Source organism: Bombina bombina, chromosome 4 (genome assembly GCF_027579735.1).
Source record: "Bombina bombina isolate aBomBom1 chromosome 4, aBomBom1.pri, whole genome shotgun sequence".
Taxonomy (NCBI): domain Eukaryota; kingdom Metazoa; phylum Chordata; class Amphibia; order Anura; family Bombinatoridae; genus Bombina; species Bombina bombina.
Window position 1 is genome coordinate 1,152,559,983 of NC_069502.1, and position 25,658 is coordinate 1,152,585,640.

Genomic DNA, 25,658 nt, shown 5'->3' on the forward strand with positions numbered 1-25,658 from the left:
TTTGTTATTTAAAATATAATATACGTGTATGTGTACAAAAGACTAACTTTCTATTTGTTGTGGGAATCTGATATACGTATATGTATAAGTGTAGAGGGGATTTTCTTTCTATTCCATCTATTCTATCTCCCAACAGTGATAGTCCATTCCTATACTATATATATTATATAGATCATCCATCAGTAATATCTCCCTATATTCCATAATCCAGACTGATAAAAAATAAAAATAGAAGATAGATCGATACTAGCCCGTATTGTAGATAGAAATATTTCTCCATTCCTGTTATATATCCAAAAGACTGTATGTGTGCATATAAATAAACCATGTGTATGTATTATGCGTGTAAGAGTTTAGTTTCATTTGATTGTATGTTTACATTGTGATAGGCTGCATTTAACAGCGTCCACACTTTTGCACGGATTACACTTCCGGGTATTGGAACCAGATTTGATTTTTTCATGTTCACATACTAGACTTTAGATTGTATCTTGTTCCACAATCGTGGTTTATTTTGATATTTATTATGTGCGATTTTTATCACGTTTTGGGATCGAATATACTATGTAATTATAAAAATTACAATTTTTTCTAAAGAAATCGGAACACTAGGGCACTATTTATGATACAGTGCATACCATTTAGTTGAGCCAAGTTAATATTGGGTTAATGGGGTTAATGTTTTGCTATAAATTTCATATATGCTGCTTGTGGAGTGCAGCATTGGAAAAACTACCGTAATATAGAGACCCCCATTAATACCTATAAAGTACAATGTTAGGACATATCATTAAGAGGACAGATTATTTTGCAAAAAGTTTTCGGCTATGAATATTTCTAGATATAGAAAAAAAAACACAGAGGTTAAATTCATATGTATCCCGGCCAAATAATCAAGTTTTGGGATTTTTAAGGCCATTAGTAGCTATATTCTTCAAGAATGGGGAAGAGACATCTGGGTTAGATAGTCTTGATAAAGGCCAGGAAGGCCGAAACGCGTTGACATACTGGTGAGCTCATTTCCAATTATCATTTATATTGTTTAGACGTTATTGCACTATTATTTCTTCATTTATTTACAGGTTTAGAAGAAATTTTGGACCTTGTTTATATTTTGCTCTTTGAACCATCGTTTTCACATTTTGTTTTTTTTCACAATTTTTGCATCTAAGAATTGATTTCTGCACCATATGTTTATTAACAACACTGGATAAATTTACTTTTGGACCCCATCATGTTTGACACTGAATTTGGACACTAAGTGACTCATTTTTCTCACACTATTTTGCGCATTTTTTTCACGTATTATTCTACACATTTTTTTCACGTATTATTTTACACGTTGTTTCACTGTTTTATGTTTATGTGTATTTACTCATGTGTTAACTTTCCACGAGTTATGGATTTGTGACCACTTACCAGGTCCCATTCGGTACACAAGTGTGACCACTTACCAATATCCAATATCTCCCTGAAAATTGTTGTGACACTTTGCTTGTATTATGCTGTGATTACTTAATCTTTTATACAGTATAGAACGCACATTGTGTTTTTATGCGTTTTTATATGTTCCTCATGGATCATGTAGGTTTTAAAATAGTTTGATTGAACTATTGTATTTTCTAGACTGTTTTTTAATCATTGTATTAAACTGTTTTTATCTATCTCATCTATATTGATTACTTAGCCTTTTAAGCTGTAAGCGCTCACTCATTCATTCTAGTTAGTTTCTATCCCAAGTCCACTAGGGGGCTCTTGCCAGTGAGCTTAAGGCATCTTACTACTAGCGCTCGGTCTACTATTTATATTTCTTAGAAGAGACATCTGGGTTATAGTTGGCCTGAAATAGGCGATCATTATGTATAATATGGTGCCACACACGGCAGACACTTGCAGCTGATAGGGGAGCGCGATCTCTGTGCATAATACTGAAAGGTATTCTATGTAACGAACATATGTGCACACACCCCCATGAGGCTCGTTTACTATTGGCTAAGGGAAGACGTGTAACAACCAATAGTAACCCCTATGAAACCAATACCCGGAAGTGTAATCCGTGCAAAAGTGTGGACGCTGTTAAATGCAGCCTATCACAATGTAAACATACAATCAAATGAAACTAAACTCTTACACGCATAATACATACACATGGTTTATTTATATGCACACATAAAGTCTTTTGGATATATAACAGGAATGGAGAAATATTTCTATCTACAATACGGGCTAGTATCGATCTATCTTCTATTTTTATTTTTTATCAGTCTGGATTATGGAATATAGGGAGATATTACTGATGGATGATCTATATAATATATATAGTATAGGAATGGACTATCACTGTTGGGAGATAGAATAGATGGAATAGAAAGAAAATCCCCTCTACACTTATACATATACGTATATCAGATTCCCACAACAAATAGAAAGTTAGTCTTTTGTACACATACACGTATATTATATTTTAAATAACAAATAGAAAGACAGTTTCTTGCATATATATAAGTATATTGGATATCCATAACATTTTGTAAGATATATAAATTAGGAGACTAGCCACCTTAGACAGGTGTCAGTGATTAATTGTTAAACACACCCCTTTGAAAGGAGGATAATGTTTGTTAGCTGGCTATATAAAGCAGAGGTAGGAATAAGAACAAATATATGCCTGATGAAACGGTGCAAAACCGAGAAACGCGTTGCATTATTGGGGTAATTGTTAACCCCTTTTTTATCCACCCAACACAGCATTTGTTTTGTTGTGTTTTTAACTTTTGTTTTTAATAAATATTTGTATTTTACTGGAAATACGCCTCTGAGTGGATATCTTTACCTACCTACTGCCCTGCTGATACATAAGAGTCTCTCTACCTTTTTGGGACTTTGTGTTACCTATTGGAGCCATTTGATTACAGCATCAAGAAATCTGATTTGGGGTGAGCTGCTACACCTGCCTAAAATGTGCAGCTTGTTTCTACCAGCACATAAGTGTGCTCATGGAGTATGTGAGTAACCATCTGTACCACTGAAAATATTGTCAGTTATATTTTTAACAGTCTGCACATGTAGTGCTTTTTTTTCTCTGTGTCTCCTATTCCATCTCCAGCATCACAGTACTACCTGAGAGGTGAGCTGCCACACCTATTTGAATCTGCAGCCTGCTACTACTAGCACATTGGTGTGCTTGTGAAGTGTGTGAGTACCCATTTGGCTCTACTACTATTATTACTGGCTTTTATATCTGTTGATCCTACACATGAGGCGCCCCTCTATTTTCTTCTATTCCTCATAGTTATACGTGGACCAGTCGGCGAGGAGGAGGCAGCCACCCCAGGGCTTTCCACTTGGTTTTTAAAAAGGACTTATTTTTGCCTTGATTTTGTAATTATATTTAGATTTCTCTCATTTAGAGAGGATTTTATTTTTATTTTTATTTTATTTGGTTTTATTTTATTTTTCAGCTATTTGTATTGTATACACTATCACTAATTTGTATTTTTAAAGAGTATATAGATTAACATTACTATCTGTATTATCACTAGCACCCCCTTTCTTTGCTGTAAGGCTATATATGAAAGAAAGAAAGAAAGAAAGAAAGAAAGAAAGAAAGAAAGAAAGAAAGAAAGAAAGAAAGAAAGAAAGAAAGAAAGAAAGAAAGAAAGAAAGAAAGAGAGAAAGAAAGAAAGAAAGAAAGAAAGAAAGAATGAAAGAAAGAGAGAAAGAAAGAAAGAGAGAAAGAAAGAAAGAAAGAAAGAAAGAAAGAAAGAAAGAAAGAAAGAAAGAAAGAAAGAAAGAAAGAAAGAAAGAAAGAAAGAAAGAAAGAAAGAAAGAGCAAAATGATTAAACATATAGGTGAACTTCCATTTTGGATCCCAAACATTGCAGATCCCAAAGCATAACACAGATGGTGAGGCAACCAGGAGTGTCAGTCACACATAGTCACCAATGTGTTTAACCTCTTAGCACTAGTAAAATAAATAATGTAATTTTTGCATTAGAAAGTCTCTAAATATTTCAGAAATATGATATTTTATACCACACTGTCACTGGGTCAACCTATGTCTAGTAATAAAAGTAGTTTAAAGTAAACTAAAACATTTGTGAGTCTTTTTAATATAAAAGCTGTCTCATCAGTGTTCTGAGATTATATGCTTGAAAAAGACATGTTGGCTGAATAATAAATACAAATATATGGCACCTGTATATTATACATGCCAATCTAATATATATATATTATATCAATTAATTAATCAATAAATTCAAGCTAATAAACCTAGCAATAAAATAGAAAGTGTAAGTATATGGTTAAAACAAAAACTATATCTTAATCTGTAATCGGTGATCGTGTTTTTCGTATCGGTTTGTAAAAATTCTCCTGGCAAATCCTCATTCATGCCGTACCTCTTTAGGGATCTGCAAATGAGAGAAGATAAAAAGAAATATACAGTCAATATCCAACTAACCTACAGCAAAGTGCTGGACAAGCTTTTATAGCAGTGCTCTAGCCCAGAAATACAAATCCCAGTTTACTTTTATTATCAAGTTTAGCTCGTTCTTTTGATCTCCTTTGTTAAAACTTAGCTCCTTTGTATAAGAGCATACTGAGGTAGAATCAGGAGCATGCACATAATGAGCACAATATGTATAATTTTGACAGTTTTTCACCACTAGAGGGTGTTAGTTCATGTGTTTCACATAGATAACATTGAACTCAGGCATGTGAAGCTCCTAGGAGCCAGCACTGATTGGCTAAAAATGCAAGTCTGTCAAAAGAACTGAAATAAGGGGGCAGTTTGCAGAGGCTTAGATACAAGGTAATCACAGAGGTAAAAAGTATATTATTATAACTGTGTTGGTTGTGCAAAACTGGGGAATGGGTAATAAAGGGATTATCTACATTTTTAAACAACAAAAGTTCTGGAGTTTACTGTAATTTATTTTACTAATGTTCAATTTTACATTTAAATAAAGGAACAAATATGGCCAGCAGTCACTAGTTTTAAATGTAATTAGATTTAGTTGTATGAAAATAGTTGCAGTTGTTTGTATATAGACAGAAGTACACTAACCTGATACAGTGAGTAGCCAATAGTAAGCAGGTCCTCTCCAATCTTTTTCTGTCTCCTGCGATTCTTTTGCATTAGACCAATAATAACAGTGCAGCATGGTTCATGAGCAGCGCCATCGTGATCGTCATCAGGTTCCTCCAGCTTAAGCCTAAACTGAGGGTTGGTCCAATATGTGTCTGTGTATAAGGAAGTCAGTATCATTATACAGCAATATAAAAGAACTGTTAGTAACATACAAACAGTGGGGGTTCAAAAACACCCCAATCTTTCAGATTGCAACCCCATTGTGCAAATAAAGAGGTACAAACCAATCCCTACCTGACAAAGTTTCCAAGACTATTTAGCCACACACCCAACAAGTCAGTAACAAATTCTGACCTGCTAACTCCGCCCACTGAATACATGTCAACCCACCATGCTGATTCCATCCACAGGACTCTGACTCAGCCTACAGGCTAAGCGTTTGCTGTCATCCCTATTTACTGGTTTCTGGAACCACCACTGAGTGTAAATAGTAAATACTCATCAGATTTTTATAAAATAACAACTGTCATTGCATATAATGAATCTGAAAAATGTGCCTGTCCATCACATTTCTTATTCTTTGCAAAATATTTTTTTTTTTTTTTTTTTTTAAATACACTGGCTAATATGGTTATTTTGTATCTAATCTTTTCTTATAAAGTGGATTTAAGGCAAAGCCATTTCCAGCAAAAGAGAGAAGAAATGATCAGATGCTGTGAAAAACATTAAGAAAAATACAGATTATTAAAAAAAATCCAAAATAGATTCAATTTACAAAAATAAAAAAGCATAAATTTTACATCCTTAAAAGGACACTGAACCCAAATTTTTTATTTTGTGATTCAGATAGAGCATGCAATTTTAAACAGTTTTCTAATTTACCCCTATTATCAATTTTTCTTCGTTCTCTTGCTATCTTTATTTGAAAAAGAAGGCATCTACGCTATTTTTTAGATCAGAACCCTGGACAGCACTTGTTTATTGGTCGGTTAAATTAATCCACCAATCAGCAAGAACAACCCAGATTGTTCTTCAAAAATGGGCCGCCACCTAAACTTACATTCTTACTTTTCAAATAAAGATACCAAGAGAATGAAGAAAATGTGATAATAGAAGTAAATTAGAAAGTTGCTTAAAATTGCATGCTCTATCTGAATAATGAAAGAAAAAATTTGGGCTCAGTGTCCCTTTAAATACGTTAGTCTCCATTTGCTCTGTTCCATTACATTGCGATTATGAATAATCTGAGCATAGATATATAGCTAGACAAGGGACTCATATATAAAAAAGTTTAGGTAGACACATTTTAAAATGTTAAGATGTTACAAAGAATGTGATGAGATGCAAGACTACAGTATATCAATATATATATATATATATATATATATATATATTTATATTTATATGCATATAATTTGCACCAGCTCAGCAATGTTCAATATTTAGTCTCTCCCACATACACAGTAGATGTTAATACTTTTGGTCTGGATTAAAGGGCCATTAAACACTAAATACATGTAATAATAATTGTATTGAGGTTATTCCTTGCCTCCCTCTAGTCATAGGAACCGTCATGTGTTTGAAATCTAGGGCCCGATCCGATATGCAGCGTCGCCTGCAAAAGCCGGGGACGCCAAATTCTGCGCTGGTTTGGTATCCTATATACGGCGTAACATAGAAGTTACGCTCGTATATTTCACCCTTCGGCCGTAGTTTTTTGGCCCATAGACTGGTATAGAAAAGCCGCGCAGTTTGGTATCCAATATACAGCGTAAGGACTTACGTGGCGAAAATGGAGAAATCTTACTCTTTTCACCTCGCCACAAAATGCAGGCGTAGTAAGCCTTACGCTGAGTATTGGAGCCCCGTAACTCCCTAAACTGCCTGCAAAATAAAACCTAACACCTAACGCATGCGCAATGTCTATCTACCTGTCAACCGCAATCCCCCACCGTAATACCTAATAAAGTGTTTAACCCCTAAATCGCCGCTCCCGGACCCCGCAGCCACCTACATTAAATGTATTACCCCCTAATCTGACCCCCCTACACCGCCGCCACCTATATTAACTATATTAACCCCTAATCTGAGCCCCCTACACCGCCGCCACCTATATCAACTATATTAACCCCTAATCTGAGCCCCCTACACCGCCGCCACCTATATTAACTATATTAACTCCTAATCTGAGCCCCCTACACCGCCACCTATATCAACTATATTAACCCCTAATCTGAGCCCCCTACACCGCCGCCACCTATATTAACTATATTAACCCCTAATCTGAGCCCCCTACACTGCCGCCACCTATATTAAATTTATTAACCCCTAATCTGATCCCCCTACACCGCCGCCACCTATATTAACTATATTAACCCCTAATCTGAGCCCCCTACACCGCCGCCAGCTATATTAAATTTATTAACCCCTAATCTGATCCCCCTACACCGCCGCCACCTATATTAAATGGCTGGTTCCTGGAAGAAGAAGAGGTCGCCGCTTGGAAGAAGACTTCACCGCCTGGAACAGGATCTTCTCCGCCGGTCTTCAGGACAGGTAAAGATCACTTGGGGGTTAGACTTAGGTTTTCTTAAGGGGGGATCGGGTGGGTTTTAGAGTAGGGGTGTGTGGGTTGTAATGGGGGGGATTGTTCTTTTTTTTACAGGTAAAAGAGCTGATTACTTTGGGGCAATGCCCCGCAAAAGGTCCTTTTAAGGGCTGGTAATAGAGCTGATTACTTTTGTAATTTAGTTTAGGGTAGGGAAATTTTATTATTTTGGGGGGCTTTTTTATTTTATTAGGGGGCTTAGATTAGGTGTAATTAGCTTAAAATTCTTGTAATCTTTTTTTATTTTTTGTAATTTAGTGTTTGTTTGTTTTTGTAATATAGTTTAGTTTATTTAATTGTATTTTAGTTTAGATAATTGTAGTTTATTTAATTAATTTATTGATAGTGTAGTGTTAGGTGTATTTGTAACTTAGGTTAGGATTTATTTTACAGGTAATTTTGTAATTATTTTAACTAGGTAGCTATTAAATAGTTATTAACTATTTAATAGCTATTGTACCTAGTTAAAATAAATACAAAGGTGCCTGTAAAATAAATATAAACCCTAAAATAGCTACAATGTAATTATTAATTATATTGTAGCTATCTTACGGCTAGATTTGGAGTTTGGCGGTAGCCGTGAAAACCAGCGTTAGAGGCTCCTAACGCTGGTTTTAGGCTACCTCCGGTATTTGAAGTCACTCAAAATAGGGTCTAACGCTCACTTTTCAGCCGCGACTTTTCCATACCGCAGATCCCCTTACGTCAATTGCGTATCCTATCTTTTCAATGGGATTTTTCTAACTCCGGTATTTAGAGTCGTGTCTGAAGTGAGCGTTAGAAATCTAACGACAAAACTCCAGCCGCAGAAAAAAGTCAGTAGTTAAGAGCTTTCTGGGCTAACGCCGGTTCATAAAGCTCTTAACTACTGTGCTCTAAAGTACACTAACACCCATAAACTACCTATGTACCCCTAAACCGAGGCCCCCCCACATCGCAGCAACTCGATTAAATTTTTTTAACCCCTAATCTGCCGACCGCCACCTACGTTATCCTTATGTACCCCTAATCTGCTGCCCCTAACACCGCCGACCCCTGTATTATATTTATTAACCCCTAACCTGCCCCCCTCAACGTCGCTGCCAGCTACCTACAATAATTAACCCCTAATCTGCCGACCGCAAAGCGCCGCCACCTACATTATAGCTATGTACCCCTAATCTGCTGCCCCTAACACCGCCGACCCCTATATTATATTTATTAACCCCTAATCTGCCCCCCTCAAAGTCGCCTCCACCTGCCTACACTTATTAACCCCTAATCTGCCGAGCGGACCGCACCGCTACTATAATAAAGTTATTAACCCCTAATCCGCCTCACTAACCCTATAATAAATAGTATTAACCCCTAATCTGCCCTCCCTAACATCGCCGACACCTAACTTCAATTATTAACCCCTAATCTGCCGACCGGAGCTCACCGCTATTCTAATAAATGTATTAACCCCTAAAGCTAAGTCTAACACTAACACTAACACCCCCCTAAATTAAATATAATTTTAATCTAACGAAATTAATTAACTCTTATTAAATAACTTATTCCTATTTAAAGCTAAATACTTACCTGTAAAATAAACCCTAATATTGCTACAATATAACTAATAATTACATTGTAGCTATTTTAGGATTAATATTTATTTTACAGGCAACTTTGTAATTATTTTAACCAGGTACAATAGCTATTAAATAGTTAAGAACTATTTAATAGTTACCTAGTTCAAATAATAACAAAATTACCTGTAAAATAAATCCTAACCTAAGTTACAATTAAACCTAACACTATACTATCATTAAATTAATTAAATACAATCTACAATTACCTACAATTAAACCTAACACTACACTATCAATACATTAATTAAATACAATATCTACAAATAACTACAATGAAATAAACTAACTAAAGAACAAAAAATAAAAAAGAACTAAGTTACAAAAAATAAAAGAATATTTACAAACATAAGAAAAATATTACAACAATTTTAAACTAATTACACCTACTCTAAGCCCCCTAATAAAATAACAAAGACCCCCAAAATAAAAAATGCCCTACCCTATTCTAAATTACTAAAGTTCAAAGCTCTTTTACCTTACCAGCCCTGAACAGGGCCCTTTGCGGGGCATGCCCCAAGAAGTTCAGCTCTTTTGCCTGTAAAAAAAAAACATACAATACCCCCCCCCCCAACATTACAACCCACCACCCACATACCCCTAATCTAACCCAAACCCCCCTTAAATAAACCTAACACTAAGCCCCTGAAGATCATCCTACCTTGTCTTCACCTCACCAGGTATCACCGATCCGTCCTGGCTCCAAAATCTTCATCCAACCCAAGCGGGGGCTGGTGATCCATCATCCGGCTGAAGTCTTCTATCATCCGGCGGCTGAAGAGGTCCAGAAGAGGCTCCAAAGTCTTCATCCTATCCGGGAAGAAGAGTAGATCCAGACCGGCAACCATCATCTTCCAAGCGGCATCTTCTATCTTCATCCGATGAGGACCGGCTCCATCCTGAAGACCTCCACCGCGGACCCATCTTCATCCGGCGACGTCCAACTGAAGAATGACGGTTCCTTTAAGGGACGTCATCCAAGATGGCGTCCCTCGAATTCCGATTGGCTGATAGGATTCTGATCGGAACAGCCAATAGAATGTGAGCTCAATCTGATTGGCTGATTGGATCAGCCAATCGGATTGATCTTGATTCTGATTGGCTGATTCCATCAGCCAATCAGAATATTCCTACCTTAATTCTGATTGGCTGATAGAATCCTATCAGCCAATCGGAATTCGAGGGACGCCATCTTGGATGACGTCCCTTAAAGGAACCGTCATTCTTCAGTTGGACGTCGCCGGATGAAGATGGGTCCGCGGTGGAGGTCTTCAGGATGGAGCCGGTCCTCATCGGATGAAGATAGAAGATGCCGCTTGGAAGATGATGGTTGCCGGTCCGGATCTACTCTTCTTCCCGGATAGGATGAAGACTTTGGAGCCTCTTCTGGACCTCTTCAGCCGCCGGATGATAGAAGACTTCAGCCGGATGATGGATCGCCAGCCCCCGCTTGGGTTGGATGAAGATTTTGGAGCCAGGACGGATCGGTGATACCTGGTGAGGTGAAGACAAGGTAGGATGATCTTCAGGGGCTTAGTGTTAGGTTTATTTAAGGGGGGTTTGGGTTAGATTAGGGGTATGTGGGTGGTGGGTTGTAATGTTGGGGGGGGTATTGTATGTTTTTTTTTACAGGCAAAAGAGCTGAACTTCTTGGGGCATGCCCCGCAAAGGGCCCTGTTCAGGGCTGGTAAGGTAAAAGAGCTTTGAACTTTAGTAATTTAGATTAGGGTAGGGCATTTTTTATTTTGGGGGTCTTTGTTATTTTATTAGGGGGCTTAGAGTAGGTGTAATTAGTTTAAAATTGTTGTAATATTTTTCTTATGTTTGTAAATATTTTTTTATTTTTTGTAACTTAGTTCTTTTTTATTTTTTGTACTTTAGTTAGTTTATTTCATTGTAGTTATTTGTACATATTGTATTTAATTAATTTATTGATAGTGTAGTGTTAGGTTTAATTGTAGGTAATTGTAGGTATTTTATTTAATTAATTTAATGATAGTATAGTGTTAGGTTTAATTGTAATTTAGGTTAGGATTTATTTTACAGGTAATTTTGTAATTATTTTAACTATTTTAGCTATTAAATAGTTCTTAACTATTTAATAGCTATTGTACCTGGTTAAAATAAATACAAAGTTACCTGTAAAATAAATATTAATCCTAAAATAGCTACAATATAATTATAATTTATATTGTAGCTATATTAGGATTTATTTTACAGGTAAGTATTTAGCTTTAAATAGGAATAATTTATTTAATAAGAGTTAATTTATTTCGTTAGATTTAAATTATATTTAAGTTAGGGGGGTGTTAGTGTTAGGGTTAGACTTAGCTTTAGGGGTTAATACATTTATGAGAATAGCGGTGAGCTCCAGTCGGCAGATTAGGGGTTAATGTTTGAAGTTAGGTGTCGGCGATTTTAGGGAGGGCAGATTAGGGGTTAATACTATTTATTATAGGGTTAGTGAGGCGGATTAGGGGTTAATAACTTTATTATGATAGCGGTGCGGTCCGCTCGGCAGATTAGGGGTTAATAAGTGTAGGCAGGTGGAGGCGACGTTGTGGGGGTCAGATTAGGGATTAATAAATATAATATAGGGGTCGGCGGTGTTAGGGGCAGCAGATTAGGGGTACATAGGGATAATGTAAGTAGCGGCGGTTTACGGAGCGGCAGATTAGGGGTTAAAAATAATATACAGGGGTCAGCAATAGCGGGGGCGGCAGAATAGGGGTTAATAAGTGTAAGGTTAGGGGTGTTTAGACTCGGGGTACATGTTAGAGTGTTAGGTGCAGACGTAGGAAGTGTTTCCCCATAGCAAACAATGGGGCTTTGTTAGGAGCTGAACGCGGCTTTTTTGCAGGTGTTAGGTTTTTTTTCAGCTCAAACAGTCCCATTGTTTTCTATGGGGGAATTGTGCACGAGCACGTTTTTGAGGCTGGCAGCTTGCGTAAGCAACTCTGGTATCGAGAGTTGAAGCTGCGTTAAATATGCTCTACGCTCCTTTTTTGGAGCCTAACGCAGCCTTTATGTGGACTCTCAATACCAGAGTTATTTTTATGGTGCGGGCAGAAAAAAGCCAGCGTTAGCTTTTCGGGTTGTTACCGACAAAACTCTAAATCTAGCCGTTAGGGTTTATTTTATAGGTAAGTATTTAGTTTTAAATAGGAATAATTTAGTTAATAATATTAATATTATTTAGATTTATTTAAATAATAATTAAGTTAGGGGGTGTTAGGGTTAGACTTAAGTTTAGGGGATAATATATTTTATGTAGGTGGCGGCGGTGTAGGGGGATCAGATTAGGGGTTAATACATTTATTGTTAGGAGTGAGAGGGGGGATTGCGGGTATACGTGTCGGGCTATTTTTGGGAGGCGTGTTAGACAGTTACGGGAGATTTAAGACTTTAGTTAGTTTTTTTAGGCACCAGTTTCTAAAGTGCCGTAAGTCACTGGCGACTCCAGAAATTTGTAGTTACGCTTATTTCTGGACATCGCTAGTTTGTCCGACTTACGGCACTTTAGCAACTGTCGGCGCCGTATATGTGATAGCCCAATGTGCGAGGTGAAACTACGGGCGGCGCAGGTTTCCACGCTTGCGCCGAAACCTGCGCCGTATATCGGATCGCGCCCCTAGTTTTCACTGTGTTTTATTGCTGCAGTGTTTGAAATGTATTTAGTGTTTAATATCCCTTTAATTGTAAAGTTAGAATTACAGTGTGGCTGTTTTATACTCTGTGGCAGCATATCCAGCCCTTTATGATACAGGCTTCCTATAACCACTTTCAAATATTGTCACTAAAGGGCCTTGGTCTGCCTTCTCCACTTAACATAAGTTTTATGAAAAATGCCATTTTCATGCCATACATAATACAGCCTTACTAGGGTAGTTCTGACAGCCGCCTGCAGTAGACCCTCGTGTCCAGGAACCATTAAACAAAGTCACTTCCCACTTATGTTGCTCCTTGCTGGTCAGGGTATCAGGGCTCAGGTTGCATATCTCCAGCCGTGAGTACTCTTGCAGAAAGTCTGTAAAGGACATCCTGTGTGCAACAAGGCACTGGTTCAGAGTCAAATACTCAAACAATGCTTATAATCAGAAAGATAATCTGTCTATAACTGTTCTGTGCAAGCTTAACATTGTGATCATAAACAGTCATCAATAAATAACAATTATACAGTCTCTTTTATTGGTACAGCAGTTTATTGGACATTAATACAGGGAGTAATTAAAGGGATAGTCCACCTTAGTCATCTTAAAGTCTTACCTTAGATTAAGCTGCAAATAGCCTCCTGAAGTCCTTTCTATATCATGCAGCAGGAACAGTAAAAAAAAGTTATTTTAAAATGAATATTAATTCTGGCCACTATGAAATGGCTGCCAAACTCCACCCACTGATGACATCATGATTTGGGCTGCATAAAAGGCTCACTAGTTACAAAAGACTCACTAGTTGTATTCAAAAGATTTTTAATGCTATTCAGCAGAGTGGATAGATGCAGCCCAGGTCATGATGTCATCAGTGGGCGTAGCTTGGCAGTCATTTCAAAGTGACCAGAAACAATATTTATTTTAAAATAACTTTTTACTGTTACTGCTGCATGATATAGAAAGGGTTGCAGACAGTAGGCTTAATCTAAAGTAAGACTTTAAGATGACTAAAGTGTAGCTGACTTTTTGGAATATAATAATAGTAATTTAATTGACAGAAGACACGGAACTCTGCATACTGCATCTGACCATCTATTATTATTTAGAAAGATTAACATAACTGCTGGGTGAAAATAGTTTGGCCTATAAGATTTGTTTATTCAGATTTCTGCTTTGTCTTTTTAAACCAATTAAAGTCCTTTATTGCAGGCTTCTCCACCTTAAGGCTTTGGGGCCACGCCACAGTGTGGCTCTCCAAGGTATTTTGTCTAACCTTCCACTTCTCCAAACTGAATATTGTATGTGCCTGATTCCGGGAGGATTTTTTAATACTATGAACAATATTGCTATTCAAGCAGCAAACATACTTATAGAGTTGTAAGAGACTTGAAAGAGATCCATATTTCCAGCCAGAATGTATTTGATAGTAGAAGCAAAGAATGTAAGTATTTTGGCCTAGGATGACTAGACATGTGTCTAGGGCAGTAGGATTTAGGGGGCAGTATATGTGCCAGGGGAAAAAAGCCCATTTTAATTTTATTAAAAATGGGGTTCACAAGTCAAGTAACTGTTGTAAGAAATAATGTAGTTTTATATTTAAAGTTATAAAGACCTGCACTTAACATCCTTTTTACATAGAAAACTGTATTATCATTTTATACAGTTATTGGGCATTAAGAAGTCAGGGGTAGAAAATGCAGATAATAAACTCTGTTCTCACCAAAATTCCCCGTCATCCGACTGTTTGTCAAGGGCAGCTTTCACCTTAGGGTCAACAGAATTCCACTCAGGAGCTCTGCCAGGGTAGATATAAAACAGTAGTATTAGCACCTATATACCATGTACAGTATTGTAGATAAAACGATGACCCTGTAAAGATACATAGTTAATGGGAAGATATAATTGCATTAATGTGTATAAAAGGTAGTTATGTAAAACAAAGGTTTATTAAAGAAAAAAAATGGTTTGTGGCACAATTAATATGGTAAATGACAAGGGGCAGGACAGGGAAGGGATCAAAGGTGTATGTGTAAAGTCTTTGATGCATAAAGGGACACTAAATCCACATTTTTTTCTTTCATGATTCAAATAGAGCAGCAACTTTAAGCAACTTTCTAATTTACGCCAATAATCAGTCTTCATTCTCATGCTATCTTTATTTGAAAAAGCAGGAATGTAAACTTAAGAGACGGCCTATTTTTGGTTCAGCACCTGGGTAGCACTTGCTGTTTGGTGGCTAAATGTAGCAAACCAATCAGCAAGCTCTACCAAGGTGCTGAACCAAAAATAAATAAAGGTAGCAAGAGAACGAAGAAAAATTGATAATAGGAGTAAATTAGAAAGTTGCTTAAAATTGCATGCTCTATCTGAAAGAAAAAAAATTAAGTTTCATTAAAATAGTATAGCAAAGAATTAAATTAAGAACTCTACTACTTGAAGAGATTTTTGTGCTCCACCGGCTCAGCACTCAAGTGAAATCCGACATAAATTTAATTGCGCTATTATGTGAGGGATTTAGCGCACCGCACCATACGATATGCAGATGTTAGCGCATGTTAGACTAGCAATCAAGCAATAACAAATAACTTTCGACTTAATATGAGTGGAAAAATAGAAGTGCTATTGATTGCTCTCTAGCAGTGTTAATACACAATAGGGCTAGAAATTCCACTTGTAATCTAGTCCTTAATATTAAACACTTAGGGTGTGATCCGATAAAGATCGTAGTTTGCGGTGCAAGCGACGGAACCCCCGCCGCCCGTAGTTTCAGCTCGCAACTCGAGCTATCCCATATACGGCCCCGTCAGAGGCTAAAGTGCCGTAAGTCGGATAAACCAGCGATGTCCAGAAATCTGCGTAAGTACAAATTTCTGGAGTCGCCAGTGACTTACGGCACTTTAGAAACTGCCGGCGCCTACAAAACCTGACTAAGTTATAAAATCACCCATACTGTCTAACACGCCTCCCAAACATAGCCCGACACGTCTAACCCTCTATCCGCTATCCCCCCTCACTATCCTAACAATAAAAAATGTATTAACCCCTAAACTGCCGCTCCCGGACCCCGCCGCCACCTACATTAAAAGTATAACCCCCTAATGTGATCCCCCTACACCGTCGCCAGCTACATTACATACCCCCTAATGTGAGCCCCTTACACCGCCGCCATCTATTTTACCTACCCCCTAATGTGAGCCCCTTACACCGCCTCCATCTACATTACCTACCCCCTAATGTGAGCCTCTTACACCGCCGCCATCTACATTACCTACCCCCTAATGTGAGCCCCTTACACCGCCGCCATCTACATTACCTACCCCCTAATGTGAGCCCCTTACACCGCCGCCATCTTTATTACCTACCCCCTAATGTGAGCTCCTACCGCGCCGCCAGCTATATTAAAATTATTAACCCCTAATTTAATCCCCCTACACCGCCGCCAGCTATATTAATTACATTAACCCCTAATTTAATCCCCCTATACCGCCACCAGCTATATTAATTACATTAACCCCTAATTTAATCCCCTACCCCGCTGCCAGCTATATTAATTACATTAACCCCTAATTTAATCCCCCTATACCGCCGCCAGCTATATTAATTACATTAACCCCTAATTTAATCCCCCTACCCGCCGCCAGCTATATTAATTACATTAACCCCTAATTTAATCCCCCTATACCGCCGCCAGCTATATTAAATTAATTAACCCCTAATCTAATCCCCCTATACCGCCGCCAGCTGTATTAATCTAATCCCCCTACACCGCCGCCAGCTATATTAACCCTAATTATATTAGGGTTAATATAGTTAATATAGTTATTATATTATATATATTAACTATATTAACCCTAATTATATTAGGGTTAATATAGTTAATATCGTTATTATATTATATATATATTAAGTATAATAACCCTATCTAACTCTAACATGCCTAACTAAATTCTCATTAAAATAAATCTAATTAATATTAATATTATTAATTAAAATATTCCTATTTAAATCTAAATACTTACCTATAAAATAAACCCTAAGATAGCTACAATATAATTAATAATTACATTGTAGCTATTTTAGGGTTTATATTTATTTTACAGTTAACTTGGTATTTATTTTAACTAGGTACAATAGCTATTAAATAGTTAATAACTATTTAATAGCTACCTAGTTAAAATAATTACCAATTTACCTGTAAAATAAATCCTAACCTAAGTTACAAATACACCTACACTATCAATAAATTAAATATACTACAAATATCTAAACTAAAATACAATAAAATAAACTAAACTAAATTACAAAAACAAACACTAAATTACAAAAAATAAAAAAAGATTACAAGATTTTTAAGCTAATTACACCTATTCTAAGCCCCCTAATAAAATAATAAAGCCCCCCAAAATAAAAAAAATTCCCTACCCTATTCTAAATTAAAAAAGTTAACAGCTCTATTACCTTACCAGCCCTTAAAAGGGCCTTTTGCGGGGCATGCCCCAAAGAAATCAGCTCTTTTGCCTGTAAAAAAAACCACAATACCACCCCCCAACATTACAACCCACCACCCACAATCAGCCAATCGGATTGAACTTGAATCTGATTGGCTGATTCAATCAGCCAATCAGATTTTTCTACCTTAATTCCGATTGGCTGATAGAATCCTATCAGCATATCGGAATTTGACGGACGCCATCTTAGATGACGTCATTTAAAGGAACCTCATTCGTCGGGAAGTTGTCGTGCCGTATGGATGTTCCGCGTCGGAGGAGCGAAGAAAGAAGATTGAAGATGCCGCTTGGAAGAAAACTTCGCCCAATGGAGGACCTCTTCTCTGCCGCTTGATTGAAGACATTGCCGGATGGAAGACTTCTTCTTTGCCGATTGGATGAAGACATTGCCGGATGGAAGACTTCTTCTCTGCCGCTTGATTGAAGACATCGCCCGGATCGGATGAAGAGTTCTGCCCGGCTGGGTGAAGACAAGGTAGGGAGATCTTCATGGGGGTAGTGTTAGGTTTATTTAAGGGGGGTTTGGGTTAGAGTAGGGGTATGTGGGTGGTGGGTTGTAATGTTGGGGGGTGGTATTGTGTTTTTTTACAGGCAAAAGAGCTGATTTCTTTGGGGCATGCCCCGCAAAAGGCCCTTTTAAGGGCTGGTAAGGTAATAGAGCTGTTAACTTTTTTAATTTAGAATAGGGTAGGGATTTTTTTTTTATTTTGGGGGGCTTTATTATTTTATTAGGGGGCTTAGAATAGGTGTAATTAGCTTAAAAATCTTGTAATCTTTTTTTATTTTTTGTAATTTAGTGTTTGTTTGTTTTTGTAATTTAGTTTTTTTTATTTTATTGTATTTTAGTTTAGATATTTGTAGTTTATTTAATTTATTGATAGTGTAGGTGTATTTGTAACTTAGGTTAGGATTTATTTTATAGGTAAATTGGTAATTATTTTAACTAGGTAGCTATTAAATAGTTATTAACTATTTAATAGCTATTGTACCTAGTTAAAATAAATTCCAAGTTACCTGTAAAATAAATATAAACCCTAAAATAGCTACAATGTAATTATTAATTATATTGTAGATATCTTAGGGTTTATTTTATAGGTAAGAATTTAGATTTAAATAGGAATATTTTAATTAATAATATTAATATTAATTAGATTTATTTTAATAAGAATTTAGTTAGGGATGTTAGAGTTAGATAGGGTTATTATACTTAATATATATATAATATAATAACGATATTAACTATATTAACCCTAATATAATTAGGGTTAATACTATATTAACTATATTAACCCTAATATAATTAGGGTTAATATAGTTAATATAGCTGGCGGCGGTGTAGGGGGATTAGATTAGGGGTTAATTAATTTAATATAGCTGGCGGCGGTATAGGGGGATTAAATTAGGGGTTAATGTAATTAATATAGCTGGCGGCGGGTAGGGGGATTAAATTAGGGGTTAATGTAATTAATATAGCTGGCGGCAGTATAGGGGGATTAAATTAGGGGTTAATGTAATTAATATAGCTGGCGGCGGGGTAGGGGGATTAAATTAGGGGTTAATGTAATTAATATAGCTGGCGGCGGTAAAGGGGGATTAAATTAGGGGTTAATGTAATTAATATAGCTGGCGGCGGTGTAGGGGGATTAAATTATGGGTTAATAATTTTAATATAGCTGGCGGCGCGGTAGGAGCTCACATTAGGGGGTAGGTAATATAGATGGCGGCGGTGTAAGGGGCTCACATTAGGGGGTAGGTAATGTAGATGGTGGCGGTGTTAGGGGCTCACATTAGGGGGTAGGTAATGTAGATGGCGGTGGTGTAAGGGGCTCACATTAGGTGGTAGGTAATGTAGATGGCAGCGGTGTAAGGGGCTCACATTAGGGGGTAGGTAATGTAGATGGCGGCGGTGTAAGGGGCTCACATTAGGGGGTAGGTAATGTAGATGGCGGCGGTGTAAGCGGCTCACATTAGGGGGTAGGTAATGTAGATGGCGGCGGTGTAAGGGGCTCACATTAGGGGGTAGATAATGTAGATGGCGGCGGTGTAAGGCGCTCACATTAGGGAGTAGGTAATATAGATGGCGGCGGTGTAAGGGGCTCACATTAGGGGGTATGTAATGTAGCTGGCGACGATGTAGGGGGATCACATTAGGGGGTTATACTTTTAATGTAGGTGGCGGCGGGGTCCGGGAGCGGCGGTTTAGGGGTTAAATACTTTATTAGGGATTGCGGCAGGGGATCGCGGTTGACAGGTAGATAGACATTGCGCATGCGTTAGGTGTTAGGTTTTATTTAGCAGATAGTGGTTGACAGGTAGATAGACATTGCGCATGCATTAGGTGTTAGGTTTTATTGAGCAGATCATGGTTGACAGGTAGATAGACATTGCGCATGCGTTAGGTGTTATTATTTGGCAGGTAGTTTAGGGAGTTACGGGGCTCCAATAGACAGCGTAAGGCTTACTACGGCTGCATTTTGTGGCGAGGTGAAAATGGAGTAAGATTTCTCCATTTTCGCCACGTAAGTCCTTACGCTGTATATTGGATACCAAACTGCGCGGGTTTGGTATACCTGCCTATGGGCCAAAAAACTATGGCCGAAGGCAGAAATATACGAGCGTAACTTCTAGGTTACGTCGTATATAGGATACCAAACCCGCGCAAAGTTCGGCGTTGCCGGCTTTTGCGGGCGACGCTGCATATCGGATCGAGGCCATAATCTTACTCATCACTCCAAGGTCCTGTCCACTCAACTTCACCCCACGGGTTCCTCAGCCGGATCAGCTTCACTTTACGGCCACGATAGTCAACCTGGATATTATAAAATGCACAGTAAGTTCCCAATGGGGATAGAAAAACATATTAACTGTCTAAAAAAACACTGCCACATGTTAACCTTACCTCTTCTGCTCCAGTCACAGAATAAGCATGTCCTTTTACAAGTTTCCTACTTGTGATGTCCTCTGTCTCATAGGCATTTGTAATCTACATGGCACATAGGGAACAAATAATATATATAGGCAAATCATACTGTTTGTTATCTACATGGCACATGGGGAACAATTAATATATATAAGCAAATCATACTGTTTGTAATCTACATGGTACATGGGGAACAATTAATATATAAGCAAATCATACTGTTTGTAATCTACATGGCACATGGGGAACAATTAATATATATAGACAAATCATACTGTTTGTAATCTACATGGCACATGGGGAACAATTAATATATATAGACAAATCATACTGTTTGTAATCTACATGGCACATGGGGGACAATTAATGTATATAGGCAAATCATACTGTTTGTAATCTACATGGCACATGGGGAACAATTCAGATTATTATAACCTTGGTGACTAAATAATCTTGATTTTATTAAAGACAGGAGGCTTCATATTTTGCATTATTCTTTACTGACACCAAAAACAACAGCAAAGAAACTGAAAGGAAGAAAAAATAATGACACAGCAACAGCGTATAACCAATCAGGATACAGCATAACAATAAAGAGTCTTGAACAATCTAAATCCTTCCTCTTTTCTTTGGTGAAGAACTAGCAGATTATAGAAGAAGGAACATCAACAACATCCTGGGAAGTAAGGAATTCGAAGCTTTGAAGAAGGTCCTAGTGAAGCCTTGAGAGAATCCAGGAAGAAAACCATCCACCGAATTACACTGGAAGAAAAAATAAAATGATAATAATAATTGTTCTCTTAGACACATCTAAAGAATAAATTAAAGAACATACATAACATTTCAATATCCTTATCAGAATTTTTTTTTTTTTTTTTTTTTATATACCTGTATTGGGAGAGGCAAGAAAAGGGGTGGGAAAATATTCGCCTCCTGTCTTAAATAAAATCAAGATTATTTAGTCACCAAGGTTATAATAATCTGAATTTTATGTCAAGACAGGAGGCTTCATATTTTGCAATTTTAACGCACTAAAAGTAAAGACTCAGAAGCGTGAAGAATGGGTTTAAAATAGAAACGAGAAAAGGTGGTTGAAGAAGACCAATCTGCAGCTTAAGGATATCTTGAAGGCTACTACCCGATAAGAGAGCTCTGGATGCAGCCTCACCCCGAACAGAATGAGCTCCAAAAGAAAGGTCAATGCCTGCGGAGGACATGAGCCAACGAACCCATCTGGCCAAAGTGGGAGAAGAGACAGGACGAAAGGGTGGAACAAAAGAAATTAGCAATTGACCTCCGGAGGAAGGGCGGGAGGAAATCGTCCTAGAAAGATAAGCTTTCAAACAGAGAGCCACACAGAGTTGAGGGTCGTCAGGGAAATAAGGGTAAAAAATGGAAGATGACATGGATTTTGTGCGTTTAGAGATGGAAAAGGTAACGCCCTCAGGGGAAAAGGAAATGCCTTCAATATCCAACGCACGGATGTCCGAAATTCTGCGGAAGGAAACTAAGCAGAGCAGCATCGCCAACTTGGCCGACAACTGTTTAAGAGAAAGTTCTATATTGGGAGGCCAATCCCTAAGAAAGGTTAGCATGATGGAGACATCCCAAAGGTGAGTGTATCGAGCAGAAGGGGGAACTTTCAACCGAATAGCTTTTAAAATCCTGCAAACCAAGGGATGTCTACCAACCGGATTGCCATCAACTGGAAAATGGCCTGCTGAAATTGCGGAGCGGACAACATTAATGGAGCGATAAGCCTTTCCTTGGGAAAAAAGTTCAGAAAGAAAATTTGCAATAAGAACTACAGGGGCTGAAAAGGGATCAACTTGCCTGCGAGAACACCAACAAGCCCATGACGTCCAGGCTGAAGCGTAACATTTCCTGGTGCCAGGGGCCCAAGATTCTCGAAGGAGGAGCTGAGCGTCTCTTGAAAGGCCTTCTGAAGACCAAGATCCCCTGAAATCTGCCAAGCTAGCAGGGGAAGGCGGTTCTGGAGAACCAGGGGATGTGGTTCCCCTTGAGGGTCTGAAAGAATGTCTAACTGATTGGGCAGAAGGAGAGGAGGGGAGATTACCATCTCCAGAAGAAGAGGGAACCAGGGTTGCATTGGCCAGAAGGGGGTAACTATTGTTAGGGAGCATTTGAGTCTCCTGACCGACCAAAGGGTTCTCGTGATGAGCGAGAAGGGGGGAAAAGCATAAGCTCCGCATTGAGGCCATTTCTGTAGAAAAGCATCCGAAGCTTCGCTCCCCGGATCCGGAAGCCAGCTGAAGTAGCGGGGCAATTGATGGTTGATCCTGGAAGCAAAAAGGTCCACTGAAAAGGGACCGAGAATACTCTGAATTTGCAGAAAAATGGGGCGAAGAAGTCGCCAATCGCTGGAGTCTCTCCAAAAACGAGAAAACCAGTCCGCGACAATATTGGAGAGGCACAGAATCTGAACAATTCTGAGGTAAGGTCTGATAGCATCTTGGATTTCGTCCCTCCTAAACGATTGATGTATTGGACCGCAGATATGTTGTCCATACGAAGGAGGATGCAACAATTCGTAAACTGTTTGGAGAACGAGCGGATGGCAAAAGATCCTGCCAAGAGCTCTAGACAATTGATGTGAAGCGACTGTTCCAGAGGGGACCAAGATCCCCCCGTCGCCGAAGTCTCGAAAGACGCCCCCCAACCCAGCAGACTGGCATCTGAGGAAAGCACAAAGTCTGGCGAGGATCCGAAGATAGCCTTGCCATTCCAGGATTCCATGTGACGGAGCCACCAGGACATTTCTGCACGGACCTCCTCGTTCAAACAAATCATCTGGTGATATGAACGACATTCTCTGAAAGATTGAATCTTCACCCTCTGCATTGCTCGGTAATGCAGGGGGGCAGGAAATATTGCCTGAATGGAGGAGGCGAGGAGCCCGATAATTCTGGCAAGTTGACGGATAGATATCATGGGGGACGCTAGTACTTCTTGAATTTCTAATTTGATCTTGTCGATCTTCTCTTGGGGAAGGAGGAGCAGACCTGAGGTGGAGTCTATGAGAAAACCCAGAAACTCTACCTTCTGAGAGGGAGTTAGAGCTGACTTTTCCGAGTTGATCACAAATCCCAGCCCTTGAAGAAGGGAGGAGGTTGTGTGTAAGTGAGAAAGGAGGGAAGATTGATCTTCTGCCATAAGGAGAATGTCGTCCAGATAAATGATAAGGCGAATGCCTTTGCCTCTGAGGATTGCCACGACGGGTTTTAGAAGCTTGGTGAAACACCAAGGAGCTGAACTGAGGCCGAAAGGAAGGCAAGTAAACTGCCATATCCTTTCGTCCCAGCGGAACCTGAGGAACTTCCGATGGTCTGGGAAAACAGGTACCGTAAGGTAGGCATCTGTCAAATCTAGGCGGACGAACCAGTCTCCGAGACGTAGAAGGTCCCTGAGCATGTGGATACCCTCCATCTTGAAATGGTGGTATACCACGAAGAAATTCAAGTCCCGAAGATTGATGACAGGACGAAAACCACCTGTCTTTTTCTTCACTAGAAAAAGGTTGCTTAGGAAACCGACTTGTTGGTTCGAAACCTCCTCTATAGCACCTTTCAGACGGAGAGATTGAACTTCTGAGCCAATAAGGTCTATATTTGATTTTGAGAGGTTCAGGGGCTTTGGGGGACCACTCTGGAAAGGAGGGCAGATGAATTCGAGCTTGAAGCCTCTCACTGTTTGAGCAATCCAAGGATCCTGAGATGTTAAATCCCACGAATGGGAAAAAAGGGACAGTCTGCCTGCAAAGGGAGACATGGGGAAAGAAGTCAGGTGTAAAGGAGGAGTACTCACTCTGGGTATTGGAGGGGCCTGGAGGTAAGGTTGGCCTAGGAAGGGCTGGTCTGGTTCTGGCAGCTCGAGATCTTGGTGGGAAGAGAGTTCTCTGAGGGTAGGAGGGGTACTGTTGGAAAGCGACTGCTTGGCGTTGCTGGACCATGAATTGTTGCCGGCCGGGCAGACGACCCCTGAATCTGCCGGCCCTGCCAAAAACCCGATTGGAAGGGTTGAAAACTCTTCTAAGGGAGGCTTGAATCTTGTCGATAGAGGTAAAGGTAGAAACGTAATGTCTCATGATATCTAAGAAGGGTTCTCCAAAGAGAAGACCCTTGGCAGAAGAGCCTGCTTCCTCGACAGCGAGAACAGCCAATCTGGGATTAATTCGCAACAATGCCGACCTTCTGCGTTCAGTAGAGATGGCAACGTTGGCGTTGCCGAGGAAGCAAAAAGCTCGAAAGGCCCATTCTCGAATGGCAAAAGGATCTAAAGGAGAGCCGGAGAGAAGGGCTTCATCCGAAAGATGTAGAATCTGGGCCAAAGGACCCGAAGTGTCCAGAAGTTTATCCTGAACCCCTCTGAGAGCCTTGTCTAAGCCCTTTCTAGGGTCTCTACCTTTTCTAGTTAGAAAGGTAGCGAGTTTAGCGTCAAATTCAGGAGTTACAGATTCCCTACCAGGGAGGGAGGGTCTACGGCATTCTGCACGTAGTTTATTACGATCTTCACGATCGAGAGGTTTCCTGAGCGATCTCTGCAAAAAGCGAGAGAGGTGAGGCGCTAATGCCCAGTCATGTGATCTGGGATGTTTAATGTGTTTGGGACTGAAAATGGGGTTCCCAGCCGGGTCAACCATTTCGTCTTCAAATTCAATATTTCTTCTCTGGGAAGATCGAGAGCGAGGAGCCTCCGCCTGAGGGGACGGGAATGGATCCTGTTCTAGGTCAGACTGAGGATCCTCCTCCCAATCTAACCCAGGAAAAGACTCCATATAGTCTTCCATGTCAAAATTTTCAGAGTCAGAGCTCTGGACCCCCCTTCGTGTACCCAAGGGGGGAAGGGTTCGTTTACCCCGTTTAACCTCTGGGGAGGAGGTTCTGGCACCCCTATGTGAAACGCCCGGGGGAGGGGCTTTATGTCTCAGAGCTTTGCTTCTATGTGAAGCGGAGCGAGAACGGGTCTTCCAATGGCGCTTGCGCGATATTGGAGATTCTGAATCAGAGGAAGAGGAGGAAGAGGATTCCTCAACATGAGGGGGCCTAGGTTGTTCTAAAACATTCTCTGAAGGGGGAATATTATGTTTTAGTGCCGAAGCTATGGCCAAATTAATATAGGTTAAAAGTTCCTCTTTAGATTGAGAGGAAGAAGGGGCGGGGTCAATGACAGGGTCGGCAGACTCCATTAGTCTAATCGTTGCAGTCTGAGTTATGATCTAAATAAAAAAGTAAAAATTGACATAAAAATC

At 39.2% G+C, this 25,658-nt stretch overlaps 1 protein-coding gene across 1 annotated transcript in view; it reads right to left on the minus strand.

Annotated features, from left to right (window-relative positions):
- The window catches only part of CAPN8 (calpain 8), a 189,581-nt gene that overhangs the window by 46,203 nt on the left and 117,720 nt on the right, over window positions 1-25,658 (minus strand). The window contains exons 6-11 of the mRNA XM_053712588.1: window positions 20,369-20,452; window positions 20,193-20,278; window positions 14,682-14,756; window positions 13,192-13,352; window positions 5,070-5,245; window positions 4,402-4,413 (exon numbers count right to left, since the gene is read on the minus strand). Coding sequence (XP_053568563.1) covers window positions 4,402-4,413; window positions 5,070-5,245; window positions 13,192-13,352; window positions 14,682-14,756; window positions 20,193-20,278; window positions 20,369-20,452 — 594 coding nt within the window. The remainder of the gene's footprint in view (window positions 1-4,401; window positions 4,414-5,069; window positions 5,246-13,191; window positions 13,353-14,681; window positions 14,757-20,192; window positions 20,279-20,368; window positions 20,453-25,658) is intronic.